This window comes from Falco peregrinus, chromosome 1 (genome assembly GCF_023634155.1).
Source record: "Falco peregrinus isolate bFalPer1 chromosome 1, bFalPer1.pri, whole genome shotgun sequence".
Classification (NCBI taxonomy): domain Eukaryota; kingdom Metazoa; phylum Chordata; class Aves; order Falconiformes; family Falconidae; genus Falco; species Falco peregrinus.
The window spans coordinates 117,019,048-117,036,684 of record NC_073721.1 but is presented as its reverse complement, the minus strand read 5'-3'; the positions used below and the strand labels follow the sequence as shown (position 1 = coordinate 117,036,684).

Genomic DNA, 17,637 nt, shown 5'->3' with positions numbered 1-17,637 from the left:
CACAGTACAGAGCATACACAACATCTCTCCAGTGATAGATTAATTCCCTCTTCTGCTTTCTAACAAAAGTGTTGATAATATCAGCTGAAAGAATCAGTAATATGTTGGATGAACCTGGCAGTTTCCAACCAGAATATTATGTACCAAGCAGGCAATACTCAAGACACTACTATGCTATTGGTTTTTGCAGCCAACATCCATGTTAGTCAACCAGGGAACAGTTTAAAACTATTTGGAGATTCAAGAAAACAAAACATCAAATGAGTAATGAGACCTTGAAAACATCTAATAAGAGGAGACTCAAGAGAGGAAGCTAAATCATGTTTCAGCATATTTCATTTGTTACACTTCCACAGAGAGCACTGATCTTGCTTAGCTGCCTGCTTCCGCACCACTGCTACACCAGCAAGAGGCTGCAGTAGCTGGGAAAGCAAGGAAAACTCCCATCAGAAGAGGCAAATCTGAATGTATCAGCACCAGTACTTGCATTGTCCTTTCACATTTCTTCATCCCACTACATGGCCTGGAGCAGCCACATATACAAGGAAGGAAATTGAAACAAAATGGGGGGGGGGGGGGGGGGGGGGAGATTTTTTTGGAGCTAGTTAATTTCTTGCTGAATCAGCCAGCTGGAATAAAGCCAGTTTCTGCAGTCTTCTTGGAGCTTCTGCAAGGTGCAGGCCAGGAAACACTTAATGCCAAACAGAGCTTGACAGAACACAATCCCCTACTCTTTGCATTCTGTGCCAGTGCTGCTGTGCCCATGTCATCTTATGTCTACGATACTGAAAGGCAATATCAGGCAGCTAAAATTCTTCTTTATGTCTGCCTTTACTACAAAGTAAGCCTCTATTGGTCCTTTCACATATACACACTATAAACAATACCCTATTCTGTTTGCATGCATTGACAAGAGACTGTATCCTATAAATTTTAAGCAGCTTCGATTTTTGGCAAAGCACCTGATGACAGAAAAAACATTACATAAATACAGAAATACATGTTTCCACATATAAGCAAATGCTCCACTTATTTAATGCTACAAAACAGCATCATTAACCAGTCGGGACCTCCCACCATGACACAAACTGCAACAGTTAGCATACAGCAACAATTTAGTAATTGCAATCATAAATGCATTTTTAATATTGTTTCGCAATTTAGTCTAGCTGACTTGTATTCACTGTGTTTCTAGTGCATCCAGAAGCATGACAAACTTGACAATTCTTGGAAACCACATTTCTCAAAACAGATTGAGAATGCTGTTTTCATTTTCTCTATATAATGATATAAAATCTAATAAATATAAAATTAGAAACAGAAATAACATTGTTCCTAAACAATTTATGTAATATGCTGTCTGGAAGGGATATATTAGGCCAAGTTTTCAAAAACTGCCCTCCCTTTAAAAACATGTGATGCTTGTACTTGCACTTCTCAAGTATTATCAAATATCTACACACCCAGGTACTAGAATTTACATGACAGAAACCTATTCTCTCAAAAGAGTTTTAAGGGTGAAAGTTTTGTTTTAATCAGCTAAATATGATGACAAATGCTTAGCCAGACTTCAGGAAGTGCCTAAGACACCTAATGCCTGGTTTCCATTGGATTAATTGAAATTTACTTTGTTACTTGTTTCAAAAAATCCAGCTAAAGACCTACCAATACAGTTAAGTACTTAACAGTATTCGTGTTTAACCTATCTCAAGTCTTACCAAAAATCATCAAAACAAAGGCTTCACATGACACACACCCTTCTGAAAATTCCGCTGTATCTGCATTAAGTTTAGCATCCTTGTGAAGCTGACAGTCATCAAAAGGTGAGTTCGTAGATCCGTACTTCCTCCTAGAAGCTGGAGTGAGGCCATGTTGAAAATTTGACCATTAAATTCAAGGGTGTTTGACACAGTCTACAGACTTAAGCTAACATCAAGAAAAGCTCTCCACTTATGGGAAAGTTATATGCATGCTTTCATAACCTAAAGGAATTATTTACCTATCAGTGACAACAAAGTGAATGCAGAGGGCAAATCAGAACTGCCAGGCTATACAGTTCCTATGTGGGTCTTAGTTGTCTCTCCAGAGTTACCATGGCTATACCCAATGTCCTTTCTGGAATGTTGTGCTCATTAGCAAAGTGTACTTCAAAACCAAACACGTTCTTTCACCATGCACAAACTCTCTGTTTTACAGAGATCTTGCATAATAAGAATTGCGCTGGAGTTGTTCAAGTAAGATTATCTTGGACTGCATGCAGCCACAAGACCTTATCATCAATATTATCAACAATATAAAATGTTAACAACACACTGACTTAACTGTAAAGTACAACATTTGGACAGTATGATATAACTTGTGCCTGAAGATTTCTTGCATAGCCTTACAACACAACCAAGTACAGAGGCACAATAGTAAATCTGCTCCTACTATCACTGAAATTAATATATTTTACTACTTCATTGCAAGCCACATTATATTTGGTATTTACTTAAACCCCAGCTCAGGCGAGCATGGAGAACTGTGTTAAGAAAAGCTTCAAGCCCCAAAATTGCAGATAGAGACATATATGTGAATGCTACGGGTTCTAAAAGTAAAAGCAAATTAAAAGGACTCAGATTTTTTAAAATACATGTTTTTTTGAAGTGAAACTCATTATTTTGGATGACCAGATCACGATTTCTGAACAAACAGTAAAAGGGTTTTAATATCAGCACAATCAATCATGCATCACAGAAAGTGTACAAAGGCAGGATTTTGGTGCATCATGCAAAACTGCCACCTCAGTGCTGCTTATGCCCCAATTTGGTAAGGAATATGAAGGATCCAGCTGCACCAAGCAGACCCGAATGAGTAATTATCAATGACTAAGTGTTCAAGTATCTGCTAAAACCAAAGATTATCCTAGAGCTATTCCTTCACTTCTCCACTACTTTCTCAAGAGAAATTAGAAGCCACTGGCTGTTATGAGAGATCATTCGTACACTGGAGGCTTCTCTAAAAGCGTTCAACTCTTGGATATGTAGTTTTGGAACCAGAAGTTTGCAGCTCTACACACAAGTTATTTGAGAATCATTCCCCAATTTTTAGTGTAACCTTATCAGAAATTATCGTCACAGTGAGCACTGATACCCATGTTTGAAAACATAGATACAGAATTCAAAGTCTAGCTGGATATTGAGACTGAACCACCTTTGCTGCATTGGAACGAATGGGTTTGGACCATGGTTTAGCTGAATAACCAAAGGCTGATTTTCTGAGTTGTATCACCACAAACATATTCCTAATCACTATGATAAAAACATTTACTGAGAAAATAAAAATAAATAAATAAGATAGTAAAGGGATGCCTTCACTGATATCATCTGTACTTTTGATAATCTCCCCTAGCTGACTTAAATTTTTTGAGTACATTTTAAAAAATAAGTATTCATACATAGTTTGTGTCTCAAGTCACAAGGCAGATTCATCACGATTTTTCTGGCAATTCAACTCTTTTGGATTGTAAATTGAGGGTAACAGCAGTTCAGATCCTATGAGCAATCGCTGAGCAATCATTATTAGTCATAAATTCAAAGCAAGTTCAGAAACTTACATAAGTTTTCTGGTAATGCTGTCACTGAGTTACAACTTTGTCAATAACAATGAATATTTTAAGTCAGAGCATTTCTAGAGTCTCAAAAGTGTTATTCGTCTATAGTGGAGGCATTTCAATCTTCAAACCGAGATTAAAACCACAGGGCTATAGAGGCTGATGGCAAAAGTCCAGATGGGTGCAGAATTGCAACCTGTCTACAAAAAAGGGAAGCTGCTTCAGATTTAAGTCTGGACTTGCGAATCTCATCCTGATATTTTTGATTAAAGTTACTGGAGATTTAAGAATCCTTACTGTTGTACGGCATGTAGATCATAATCTGCTTTCTGAACATCAGTGTGCAATACATTCAGTGACTGTAAAACGATATTCCAAAGGTTTTCCACAAAGATGGTCTCCAAGTCCACTATGTCATATAATGGACATCAGATTTTTGGCCTTGCAAAGCTCAACCTTAAAGACATTTACTATGTTGGTAGCTTTTGGCAGATTAGTTATGGCAGAATCATTTTGAATAAGATAATGTTTTCAGCATGTATATCCTTTATATCCAAAATTTCACAGATAGTTAGAAACAACCATAATGCAGGCAGGGATTGCAGAAACATACATCATGGGAGCAACCAACAGTTTATTCAATGAATATGTGACCTATGAAACTTTCCCTTCCATAGAATCCCAGAGCTAATGCTTCTTAAATAACCAGACATTGTATCTTTGCTGTTATTCCCTCCTTGGCCATTAGGAACCCTATGGTCTTTGGAGGTGAAACAGACTGACTTGAGGAGGGTTTAATTTGGACTGCAGGTCTCCAGGAAGATATCTACATGTTCCCAATTTGAAACCAGCATACCAGAGAATAAATCTAAAATGAATCCATGTGTAAAATTCTTGATGATATATGTCTACATAGATCTGCTAGCCATCATTTCTTGCTGCCATTAATCCATTAGTAAGAATATACAAATATACAGTCTTACATATATTTCATAATATAACATCATCTAGCTGAATGGTATAATAAAATGTTATCACAAGGTTAAGAAAAAGTTGGTTACCAGGCTGAGCATCCTGCCTTTTCAATTACCAATATGTACTCAAGAGATCACTTAAAACCAGCAAAACTGGGCTTGCATGCTTCAATTTTATTTGCTAGCTGATCTCCTACAATCTGTACTATTGATACCTCAGTTGCTACTGTGTGAGAAAAAAAATGCAGAGCCTTTTACAGAGCGTTTAGCAATAAATACACATGAATAGTTAATGTTCACAAATACATATAGTCTATGGAATACAGTAACTACTTTGGACAGATATATCATTTAAACCTTTAGAGACAACAAATTATTCTATGTTGCTGCTACCATTGGCGGGGGGGGGGGGGGAGTGTTCTTTGGTTTTTAAGAAAAACGTACATTTGTTCTGATTACCATTGGCTTCAGACTAATGCAGTTCCATTAATTTCATTTTTATTGTCTCATATCAGAAAAAGGAGGCTCTAGACCTGCAAAAGTACACAGCCAAGGCTAGCCTGTAAGCCGCTTTCTGTCATAGAGCAGATTTAATGAACAAGCAGCTCAGCAATGCTCAATGGTAAACTATTCACTGGGTTATCCTATGAAATCTTACTTATCTACCAGTATAGCAACAAATCTGCCCTTGACAAAATTTTCTCAAACTTGAGACACTGCATAAGGGCAGAGTTCAGTCTGGAGCACAGCTAAACACCATGCTGTGCTTGTTACTCTATTATGAAGAATCAGAAGGGGCTGCTATAACCAAAGTTAACTCATTTCTTCTCAGTAACAGCTACCTCTTTTTCACAACTTCTCATGTTAAAGTTTTCTTTGCATTACATTCATACCACATGCTTTTTAAATGGTCATTATTTTATTCTGTACCTGCCCTCAAGCAGGATGAAATTAATCAATTGCACATAAGTGACATGACATAGACTTGTGACCTTGCCCAGCATCCAATTGTTTCTAATTGATTAGCTCCAGACATAAACACTTTAATAGCCAAAAACAACACAAGTGAAAGCTACGGTACAGTATTAGGGTAGAATGACTGTGTGTGGTCCATATAGTATGGCCCCAAGCAACCAATCAAAGAATTAATGGTTATTGGATACCAAAAACGTTATGTTAAATAATATAAAATATCTTTAATGTGCCTAAAATTGTGATAAAACACCTAAAACTTGGGAGGAGAAGGGCCTCCTACAAGACTGGGGTTAAGTGCTAATGACTCAAATATGCCAAATAGATAAGAATATTTTAAAGGACAATCAAGATCAAAAAATTTGACCTGGCTTGAAATGTTCATAAAGCTACTCACAATAGCCTATTGATTACTACAATGTGTTTGGGTTGTTTTTATTATAAAGAGACAAGTGAAGCTATGCCAAACCATTCGTGGAAAAGAGGAAACTATGCCACTGCCGGTTCCAGTTCTACAATAAGAAAAATATGAAAGAAAAAAATACAAGAAAAATATTGTAAAAGAAAAAAACCCGCCAACAGTCTCTTCATAACCAAAAGGCCCAGACACAAAGTTGACATTTCTCTTCTCTGAAGTTCTATTTTCACCTTGAACAGGACTATTAAGTGAACTATAAACTACTTTCTGAGTGTTTTACAGGGCCACTTCTGACAGCATCACTCAACTGCTTGCACACAAAAATACAAGCTGAACAAGCACAGCAACTCAGTAACATTTTTGTTACTGCACAAGAAATACACAAGCAAAAAGTAGATCATCCCACTGTTGCCTCGCTGCTTGGACATGCACTGAATGCACTACAGTTTACTACACAATTAATACAAATCTACTAATTTTTACTTTAATGGTGAGTCCTTTGCTAACCCATGTACTTTCATGACTAACTGCAATCATAATACAGATACAGGAGGTGTTCACCAACGGGTAGCTGCCAAATGACTCACGGCACACAGTGCCATCAGCAGTGCTACTGAGGATGGGTTGGAGACCCATTCTCACTACATTACATCTCAAAGTCCACCATAAATCAATCATTGCTTACTCAGCTGTCTCGTACAGCCTCCTCAGTTCTTCATACTCTTTGAATTTACCCTTGCCTGCTCTGTTATCCTTCAATTCAAAATTCTTAAGGATGCCCAGCACACCAGGCTCCATGGTGAAACCACCACTTCTCAGCATTGCAATAGTACAAACAGTACACAAAAATATTACAGTAAATAGCATCACTGATTTCATTTAAAACCAAGATTTTAGTTTGTTGTCAAAAACTACTACGTACTTCAAAAAATGATGTTATTTATTTAAAAAAAATTCTTTGGTTTGTTTAGCTATCCTTTTCAAAGGATTTCTGGATTTGGGTATATTTAAGACTACAGAATCCTTGAAATGTTCTGTGCTGTGGGAACTATCAGTATAGAGAATGACATACTATAACAACATCTTTGCTACATGCCAGCACACCATATTTCTTGAAATACTCATTTCTTGGAACTGATTAGGCTCATGTGTCAGGCAATAGATCAGTTGGCAGCTATGGTTTTCCTCCATGGTTCCTGTATTCATTGAACACTTGAAGCAAAGACCTTTTTGGACACTTTGGACAATTTAAACAAAGATACCCCTGACACTGCCCTCAAGTGCTTTAGAAGTTTGTACCCATGTATTTATATAACCCTTGACATTTAGAGTATCTTAACATTTATCAGGTGCTAAACCTTCTGGGGGCAAAAAAGCAGCTGTGTTGCCTAGAAAGACCCATGGCATTACACATCTGGCAAGATCTCCCTTTGGCTCCCATTTGGTAAAGTCAGGTACAATATTACTAGGAAGAGAATATTAATTTCCCACATGGATGTCTTTGAACAATTCAGTGAAAGGAAAAGCTCATCGGGAGCCTTTTATTTACAGCAGTTTTCTGTTTAAAAAACAATAATTCAAAGCGTGTAGCAAGATCACCTGATAAAGGACCAGGCATGACAACAGCAGTAAATTCATTACCTACCTGTAGGTGAGCACAGACAGCAATAGCCAGCCAAATGATCTCCCAGGAGAGCCCTGTGGCTTTAGGGCTGGCCATCCTCATGCCTTAGGGCTCTGCTGAGAGAAATTGTTTCAGGTTACAAACAAAATCAAGAGGGCTCCGCCAGAATTTCAATGACTAAAGCAAACTGGGCAAAGGCATGGAACCGGCCTTTGGAAGAAATGCAATGCAAACACGGGAGTTTTGTGCTGGCCAGAGGAGCAGCCGCACAGTGCATGCCATGAGCACAGCCTGCAGGGTGAGGTAGTTCCAGTTATGGAACATAAAGGGAGGGAAATTAAAGGTTTGCGAAAACTGGCAATACTGGGCAAGTTTGAGGATCTCCTGAATGTGGGAGAATTTATCACATTGGGAACCCCTCCTATCTTGGTCTTCCGAAGGTAAAATCCGAGGAGCACAGGATTTCTGATGTACTGCACCAGCACTTTCACCCACTCAAAGCTGAAAGCCCAGCCCTGGGACTTCAGCAGTCATTTGCACTGCCTTTGAAAGCTCTGATCATAACAGCTCAGATAATAAGTGATCAACACAGAGGAGAAAAAAAAAATCCATCAATTTAGTGATCACTGCTATTACAAGGCCAGCACAAAACCTTCAGTCACTTTTACTAAAAACGTCGATTTAAAATTGCCAACAAGAAAAATGTGTAATAATGCTGCTAATTCTGATAATTCCTAGTGTCAATGCATCTTTTTGCCTCAGACAATTCATTACCACAGTGATCTCAAAATAGCACAGATTCCGCTCACCCCTCATACACACGCAGCCACACAAACAGCCCTCCCTCCTCTCCACCCAGCCACCACCCCACGATTTTGCAAAGCCCCACAGTGAACGCAAATCTCTCCTCCAAAAACAGTATTCCTTTCTAAAAGGTCAGCTATCCCAAAGGAAAACCGTCTATCCAAACCGTTCTTGCACCTGTCAACTAAACACAATTAAGAATCCTTACAGAAATAAGTGTTTATTCCCTCCCTCCCCCCCAAAAAAAAATTAGAGTTCCCCTCCCTCCCTCCCAAAACCTTTAGCACTCCTGGACGCTTTTGTGATTCGGAAGTTTCCATCAGCTATAGCAGTAAGAGAAGGCAGATTATCTTTATTTTCTTCCCCTCACCAGGCACTGCCGAGAGCCACAACTGGCAAAACACCCACGACTCCAGCACTTCACAACTGCCGGGTGCCCGCCCGCCCCCCCCCCCCCCCGGGGCTCCCCAAGCACCCCGCTGCCTTCTCGAAGGCTCCTCTAGGACGACCCTCGCCCGGCACCGCGGCCGCTGGCCCCGGCTGGCCCGCCCGGGGGAGCCACCCGCCCGCCCGCCTCCCGGGAAGCCGCTCGGGGAAGCGGGTCGGGAGGCTGCCACTGCCCGAGGGCCAACCCGGGCTGCCGCAGCTCTCCCCCGACCCCGGCGCGGCCACCGAGCTCACCCACCTGGTGCGGGGCCCGGCTCGGCGGGGAGCGCGCAGCGGGGCTGGGGCCGGGAGAGAGGCGGGGAGCGGGTCCGGGTCCGGCTCCGCCGGCGCCTCCTTCCCGCTCGCAGGGCAGGGTAGCGCCTTGCCTGTCACGGCACCGGGGATACAGCATCCTGCATCACGAGCGGCGGCCCCTCCCTCACGCCAGGCTCCAGCCCACCGCCGCACGTTAGCCAAGGTCCTACAGGCTGCTGGCAGCGGGCCGCCCCCGCCCGCCCGCCGCAGCCCGGCCCCAGCGAGAGGCGCCTCCACCTGCGGCGCGGGGCCGCGGCCCGGCCCGGCGCCCGCTCCGCCGCCGCGGCTCCGCACCCGCCGCGCAGCCCCTGCCACCGCGGCCAGCCCGGGCGGGCGGCCGGCCAAGGGCCCCCCCCGGCTGCGGAGGCGCTGGCGGCGCTCCGGTGTCGGCGGCCGAGACCCCCGCAGGCCGGGACCAAGCAGTTCGTCTTCCCTCGAGGGGCAAAAGCTACCGTGAAGTCAGCCCCCACATCTGATGCAAAGCAGCTTCTAAAACCACAACCATCCTGTGTCTCATCCCCAAGTAACTCTCACAATACAGCTGCAAATCTGCTCACGCACCGAGGAGGTCTTTAATCATGCTGCCCTCTACGATATTTTTAGGTTTCCTACTGTAAATCTGGCGAGTACGTCTCCTACGACAGCTTTGCTCTCGCTTTGCCTCTGAGGTTTGGGCTGCTAAACAGGAACACCAAAATCCTCTACCTTCGTGCTACGGCTTCCACCGACGTCCCAAGCTTTCCTCTAAAAGCAGCACGTAGAAAAAGGCCTATTATCCCTGCCACCGAAGTTAAAAATACGATCCAGTGGACTAAACATAACCGATGAAGAGTTTGTTCAAATATGTTGCGCTGGAAGCTTTTCCAATCCGTGTAGGTTTCTCACCAGCACGGGAAAGCGCCTCCGCCATGGTTAGGAGCAGAGTGCCCTCTGCCGAAACTAGCCCGGCAGAGGAGCCGCGGCCCCGGGCAGCCCGGCAGCGGGACGGCACCGGCCCGGGGAGCCGCGCAGCCGCCCGGCCGCAGCCCGCGGGCTCTGCGGGACAGCAGCGCCGCCGCACGCACACCTGCGCCGGCCGGGCCGCCGCCCCCTGCCCCTGCCCCGCGGGCTGCTCCCGCAGGCTCACCCTGCCCGCGGGGGCAAGCTGCGCTTCACAGTCCGCACATCAGCATCGTGACAGGCCCTGTCACAGCCCAGGATACTGCTAAGGACCCGACCTTGGCTTTTTCTAATACTGGTCAGCTGAAAGTATATCGGCCTTCTGGGCAGCTTCGCTTTTCACCCGTTTCAGTTGATACAGTACTTCAACAGCCACTTAGTCCTTGAATGATAACTTCAGCTACACCCCTGCAACTTATCTTCAAAAAAGACATGCCAGTGCAGTCAGCATATACATCAAACTATCACAAGCAATTTTAATGTCAGAATTTAGCCATTAGATCAATGGATGCAGAAAATTAATTTTCCTGTCCCAGAACTATGGCTGGTAGTACTACAACAACAAGAGATATTCATAAATAGAGGATGAAGCTGACCCTCAAGACTAGTTAGGAATGTACAGTTTGCACCATCCCTGCTCAGATTATCACCTCTCTTACAATTGTTTACCCCTCAGTAGTGAAGCAGTCCCCCCTAGGGCCCTGAAGTAAAAGCTGCAGTGGGCTATGTGTTTGTTTGCCGGACAAAACAGCTCTATGTTCCTAGCACTGGTGTTACCTATAGATTACATTGAAAGGTTTGGCCCTGGTGTAGTCGACCAGCTTGCATATATGTGATTAAAACAAGGTCATTCCGTAATTTAATTTGAAATTTAGACAAAATATGTAAATATCTATCATGACAAACAAAGTTTGAAAAACGGAGGACCTTACAAGTGGCAAAACATGGCCTTGGGAAAAGGAATAGACACTTTAAATACGCCAAGCTAGGGCATAACAAGATAAGCTCAAGGAGAACCAATGGTTAATGAAACCAAACAGAAAATTACTTGAATTATCCTAATTAACATACTACAAGATCCTTCCTGGAGGAAAGAGAGCCTCCTGCTAACAAACCCCCCTCCCCGCAGAACAGGCCCAGTGAAAAGAACACTGCACTTGAGGCAACCGGTAAGAACCAATGAGAATTAAGTGTGGCTAAACATAATTGTAAATAATTGTTCAAAGCGTATACAACGTTTCACTGTGTGTTAAGAGGTGTGCTAGCTTTGTGGATTCTACCTGGCACCCATCTCTGTGCAGATGTGCAATAAATGATACCTCAGCTCTGTGTGTGAAATTGGCTCTTTGCACACTGGGTAGCAAACTCCACTTGTCAGACAACACTGGGATTCTAACAGCATTTTCCAAATTTGAATGCTGCTCAGCATTTCTGTGGGGTTTTTTTTTTTTCCTTTTTTCAGTGCTACTTATCTGTGCGCTTTACTTTCTCCTTCCAGCTTACTCTATTACCTTCCTTCAATGTTATCCAGGTCATTTGCTTCAGATCAGTTGGCCCTGTGCATCCCTAACCATAAAGGATAATTAAACATCATGTACACAAGCCTGAGAAACATTTCCTCATCTCCTGCAATAAATTGGAGAGTAGAAAAGTAGTTGTGCAATAGGAAGTTGCCAAGGTTAGCTCGTGTCAGGTTCATCGACTTAAGTTAGGCTGCTGCTTACATACAACTTAATTCCTTGTGTGAACTCAGTCCCAGGCTGTCAGTTCTATATCTGAATTTATACAGCATGTAAGAAAATGGAGGCAAGCACCTGCAAGCATTACCCCCAGGGAGACATCAGAAAACAGTATTGTAATAAATAATGCAAGTACCTTCTGGTTCCTACCTAGTAAAATAGCAACTGGCAATATGTCTTGCCCCAGCTACTGAAATGACAGCGTTAATCCCATTCCCTCCCATCACCCATGGTCTGGGGTTTTTTTATTACTTTGAAGTACCTTTTTATGAGGAAGATGAGCACCCAGGAAATAACAGTATTTGGAGCATACCCTACTACTGGAAACTATACATGGGTCTGGGCAGTTTTTAACAGGGCGTTTTCCTCTGTGAAGCTCATTCTCATTGAATGCTGGTTTGTTGTCTCCTTTATTCAGTTTATTTCTCCACACTCCTGTCACTTCACTGTTTTCTCTCTAGACTTCCAGTGAGCCTGGAAGCTTTGAGATTTTGACTCCTGTTGGAGATCTCCATAACCCCTTCTGCTGAGCCAAGCAAACACTGAATGAAACTCAGCTGTCCAGGCAAGACCTGTTTATTAACAACCACTTCAAAATTCACAACACCTGCAGCTCCATGGCAGACTCCTTCAATACACACCCTAAAATTAAAGGCCACAAACTTCCAGTTTCTGGATGCAGTTTTCATCCCTGGAGAAATCTGTCAGCAATTCTGCAAAAACTAATTGGCCATCCAAGTTTAAAAGAAATCACTTTTTCCTAAGTAAACATTTACCTGCTCTTCTGTTCACTTTGTCTTGCCTGTATGGATTATGAACACTTCAAGGCAGGAGCTGTTGTTGTCTATTACATTATGTTTGTACAACCCCTGGTTCAGTGTCAAATCCTTTAGGTATTACCTTATTAGCAATTTTTACCACAGAGTCTTCTAATTCCCACTCGTGCCACATGAGCTTGGCAGAGTTGGTACAAGGTTTTTTTGAATAGGAAGCTATAGCAATGCTCTTAACACTCAGAGTTCTCTTGCATAATTCCTGTATTTGTCTCTTGTTACTAGCAGTGCTTTTTTATTACATATATGCTTTTCTTTTGCTGCTCTCTAAACTATGCATCATTTAGATGATGTTAAATATGACAGCTGTAAAGCCCTTACTGTTCATAAAATTGTGAAATATGGGCACTTGTACTTCTTTCATTGAACACAATCATAATCTTGTCCACCTGTACAGCTGGCATGGTCTCTCATGAGGAACTTGGTTCAAAATATGATGGTCTTATCCTTTGCTTTATACTGACTTAAGACCATGTGTCTTCACTATTGAACACAACCATGACATATTTTGTCATTTGTTGATTTACATTCAATTGTAACACAAAATTTCAGCTTACACTTAACAGTGCCCGCAGATAAGGTGTAGAAGATGGATCCTGCAAGGTATATCTAAAGGCAAAACTGAAGAAAATTACATCTCTGGTCTGGTAAACAAAAACCTCTGTTCAATCACATGATAACCACCAGATTTCACTCTCTTGGTGAACATTAATGGAAAATCTTCACATCTAAACAAGAAAAACCATGTTTTTCTATTTAACTTTGTCCTGAAATGCAGGTATACAAACTTATTCAGCAGACTCCACTTTTATATAAATATTCTCTCAATTTCAGTTCAGCTAAGCAAATCTGATGATAATGAAGGCCATTCTTTCATCTTAATAGAAGTCCGTACTACTTAGGAAAAAATATGTTTGGCTAAACTACAAATCTTCAATCCATTGAAACAGTGCAGAACAACATTTAGTTCATAAATCAGGATTATGTCTACTGAACACCAAACCTGGAAGTATCATGCAGAGACTCCATGCAGAAACTGAATTTTGGAATGAGGCCTCAAAGTTATCAGTGATTGAGCTGCACCTGATTGACTAATATAAGGAAAATGTTCAGTTTCCTGTAACTAGAGCCATGAGAACCCTGACATGGTATAATCAGTTCTTTGGCCCTGCATTGGTTTTGTACAGGGTGCTTGTTTACCCTGAAATAGCAAGCTCTCTAGGGTAGAAAGCAATAGTGCGCCGTCACACTTCACAAAGATGTTATAAAGAGTAAAGCCTCTGTTAGTATAAAGGTACAAAGTTCAGCTACAGCACTGTCTTGGATTTCTTGGTGTTATGGAACCCATTGCATTCCACATTGATCCTCACCATGGGCTTTGGAAAAGCATCCATCAGTATAGTAAATAGAAAAAAAAATTCTGGCTTAGAGAAAGAAAAACTACTTATGTATAGACCTAAACATTATAGAAGAAAACTAGTGTCTTCCTCTCAGTTTGTGTTTAAATGAATCTAATATTAACCAATACAGTATACACAAATGGTCACTATTTCAAGTATTTGAATAAATATTTGTCCTTTCTTGTCTCTCAAAATCCTTTTTATCCTCAAGCAAAACAACTTTTGGCTCATTTGCATATTTATGATCCTGTACAGTAGTAGCAGTTGCATCAAATTTCATGACTCTCCAGAACAAACATGTCTTTATTCAGATGGCACATACTTACTTTTTGTTGTAGTTCAGTGTCCATAGCCCTAACTAAAATGTAAGAACTCACGTTTTGAGATAAATTTATAATGCACTTACGAGATCATTTTGTGGTTTTATAGGATATTTTTTCAGAAGTGCTTATTGTGGGCATAATTATACAATATGAACTGGTATAGGTTAAGATTGAATGCAGATAAGGCAAAATGAAAAAAATCATTGCAGAAGTAAAATGGCTTTAGTTTATTTACACATAACTCTGTTCTTTAACAGAGTTTTTTCTTAGTTCGCAAAAAAAAATATGCAACCCCACTGAGGACTGTGGATATGCCAGCTTTAAATTCCTGAACTTGTCTGCCATTTTCTTCTCATGCAACAGTGACAACAATCTGTTTTCCTCAGTCTGTGATGGCCCTTACCTCTGTGTTTGTTAAAATGTTATTGAGTGCTATGTGAAAAAGACAACATTTGGTGAATAAACAGGAGCTCTGAGGAAATCAGTTGCATTGCAAGTCATGAGGAACAGACAAAGCTTGCTTTGTCTAGACAATTACTGCCCTCATCATAATGGTTCACTGCAGAAAAGCAAGAGTAGTAAAGTAGGTGACCTGTGTCTCACAAGATGACTTGTGCATGGCACTGCATGAGTATCTAAAGATGCTTACTAACATGGAAACAGAAGAGAACATATGCAAGAAGCAGTGAGAAAGAATAAAAAGGACAAGGTTGTCCTTTTACAACAAAGGACAAGGTTGGAAGAAACATAATACATCATTGGGAGGAATACTAGTGACAAAGGCAATGCGGTTATGAAAGCAGAAGATGAGTGATTAATGCAGGGAAATACAGCAAAACCAGTGGAAAGAATAAACGTGGGTAACAGTTGAATTAGATTAAAAAAAAATCAAATTCCCCCCCAAAAAAATTAGGTCACCAGAAAACAGCCCCAGAAAAGTGACATTGTGCATCAAATTTTGGAACTAAGAGGAAAAAAATTTCTACTTCTCACATACAGTCTGCATTTCAGTACCATTACAGAAAAACCTACAACAAAACTCATAACATGAAATGTTATATAAGCTTGTGTGGTGGGAACAAAGCAGCAGATAAAATGTGAAGCCCAAAACCAAGAACTGAACCGTGTACTTACAGAAAGTAGAACCCTCAGCTCCATCTATACTTTTTGAAAGTAAATGTGAGGACAGAGAGCAAGTTTGGAATTAATTTTTGATTCTTCTGTTCTACTTCCATTTGCCAACTTCTTTTGCTGTGTTGGCAAATACTCCTGTTTCTTGAGTTGCAGTTTTACAGTCTTCATTAAGAGTATATTGTGAATCATTATCAAGGAAAAGCATCCATTCTTCTCACCACAGCCTGGCTGCAGCTCAAGTGCTCCATATTGAGTTGAGTGAGGTATTAAGTCAAATACAATAATAGTGGGATAAACTATTTGGTCTTTATGAAATGGATTCAACTCAGTTCAGCAATGTTGCCTGGATGTAAATGAAGACATTTTTGTTATTATGTTCTACTAAAAGAGATGGAAGTGACTTCATTTTCACAAGGGACTCAGATTTGACTTCTCTCTGGTCAATCAGAGGTTGTTTCTGGCTCCTGTGGGAGCCAGCAAATGCATTTGTTATTCTTATTAACAAGCAGTGATGACGTAATCAAATACAATCTATTTAACAATGAATGAGGATAAACGGTTAGCAAGATTTGGTGGATGGAGGGAAAGAACATTTGTAAAGCTCCAGATTCAGAGTTGGGAGCTACCACTAAAAAAAAGAAAAACCCAACTTATTTTCTACTTTCCTTTATATTTTCTTCTTTGCACACTCTGTTGTCGTATGCTATGAGAACCCCTCATAATCTGTGATGTTTCTTCAAAGCCTGATACTGGTATGAATAAAGTCTATAGAACAAAATTATGGTTTTGCAGATCCATGCAGTACCTGAGAATTCTTTTCCTCCTCATTCCATACAGATTTCTTTCAGAAACTAAGGTGTATTCTATGTGAAACTGGAAGAGAGAATACATCTTCAGACAGTGAGCCAGATTCTAGTCATAGCACTACCAGCGTAAACAGTACGAGTACATGACAGTAGCATTTGATCAATGGGAACTGGAAACTAGGACAGCCTGAGACAGAATCTTGTCAGGTGTCACCTACAAAATGTTGTTATGCTGTATACTTTCTCTATTTCATGTTTTACTAAACAAAATCTATTGTTTACGCTTCCATCTTGTAATGCCACAGATAATTTCATTTCTTTACTAACCGCCAAGTTACAGAAGGCTGTTGTTCCAACACAGGCAAAAACCACTGCAAGCCAACTGACTTGTCCTGCTTAAGTAGACAAGTAGAGGCATATACTGAAGTACTACACAGGGGAGCAACTTGTACAGTTATGGGTTCTGGAAAGGACTTTCCCATTTATGTACACTACCACCGATGACACAGAAACTGCCTTTTAATCTTTCTGGTGGGTAGTCTCTCATTTTCCCATGGAGCCTCCATACCTACTCCTGTACTATGGCAACCATTATCAGACCAGTAGAACTCAATCAGTCTTCGATAGCTCTAGACATGTGTGAGCACTCACGGCTGCCTGTAAATAGACTGCTTAGCAAAGTATTTATTAATATATTCTAATACATTAGAATAATACCATTTGAAACAAATTATTACTACATGTACAGATTTCTTTAACTATATAAATAAAGGCTGTCCCGTGTTACCTTATTTTGTTTCCAATTAATATTTAGGAAGAGACCCTTATGAGTTAAAGGGCAGAATAACTATTAAAGAAAACCACTAAAAGACCATTAATGTTTCTGTTATCTGTGCTTACATTTGCCAGCACAATATTTTCACACTGGTCAAGCCTGTCCACTTACTATGTATAGCCTCAAATGTATTTTAGACTTGAAAAATAGCTATGAATTCAAACTTCTTGAATGAGGACACACAAAAAAAAAGTTTAAAATATCAACAAATTTGGCCTTACGTAATTATTTAGTCATCATTTCTCTAACAACCTGTCAGCCAAGGAGTGGTAAGGTCCCACTGTTTCCTAACGGACAGAGAGCCAAGTCAGGTAGCCAGGCTAGCAAGGCAGGAGCCACCTGTCCCACTACTTCTAGATGAAACGTGCAAGAGGCTGAAGAGAACAGCCAGGGTGCACAGAGCCCAGGCAAAATTACAGTAACCATACAAACATAAAGTCAAGCTAGAGGAGAGAGAGGGGGAAAAAAAAAATTAAAAAAAATAAAAAAAAATAAAAAAAAAA

General features: G+C 41.0%; 1 protein-coding gene across 3 annotated transcripts in view; it reads right to left on the bottom strand.

Annotated features, from left to right (window-relative positions):
* Positions 1 to 17,637, bottom strand: part of ADAMTSL3 (ADAMTS like 3) — a 203,300-nt gene that overhangs the window by 178,360 nt on the left and 7,303 nt on the right. For 2 of the 3 annotated variants that reach the window (XM_055811105.1, XM_055811091.1), the window contains exons 1-2: positions 9,070 to 9,362; positions 7,602 to 7,693 (exon numbers count right to left, since the gene is read on the bottom strand). In XM_055811105.1, the coding sequence (XP_055667080.1) occupies positions 7,602 to 7,682 (81 nt within the window). In that variant the 5' untranslated portion in view covers positions 7,683 to 7,693; positions 9,070 to 9,362. Of the gene's footprint in view, positions 1 to 7,601; positions 7,694 to 9,069; positions 9,363 to 17,637 lie in introns of those variants that run through there. The other variant, XM_055811101.1, reaches the window with a different exon arrangement.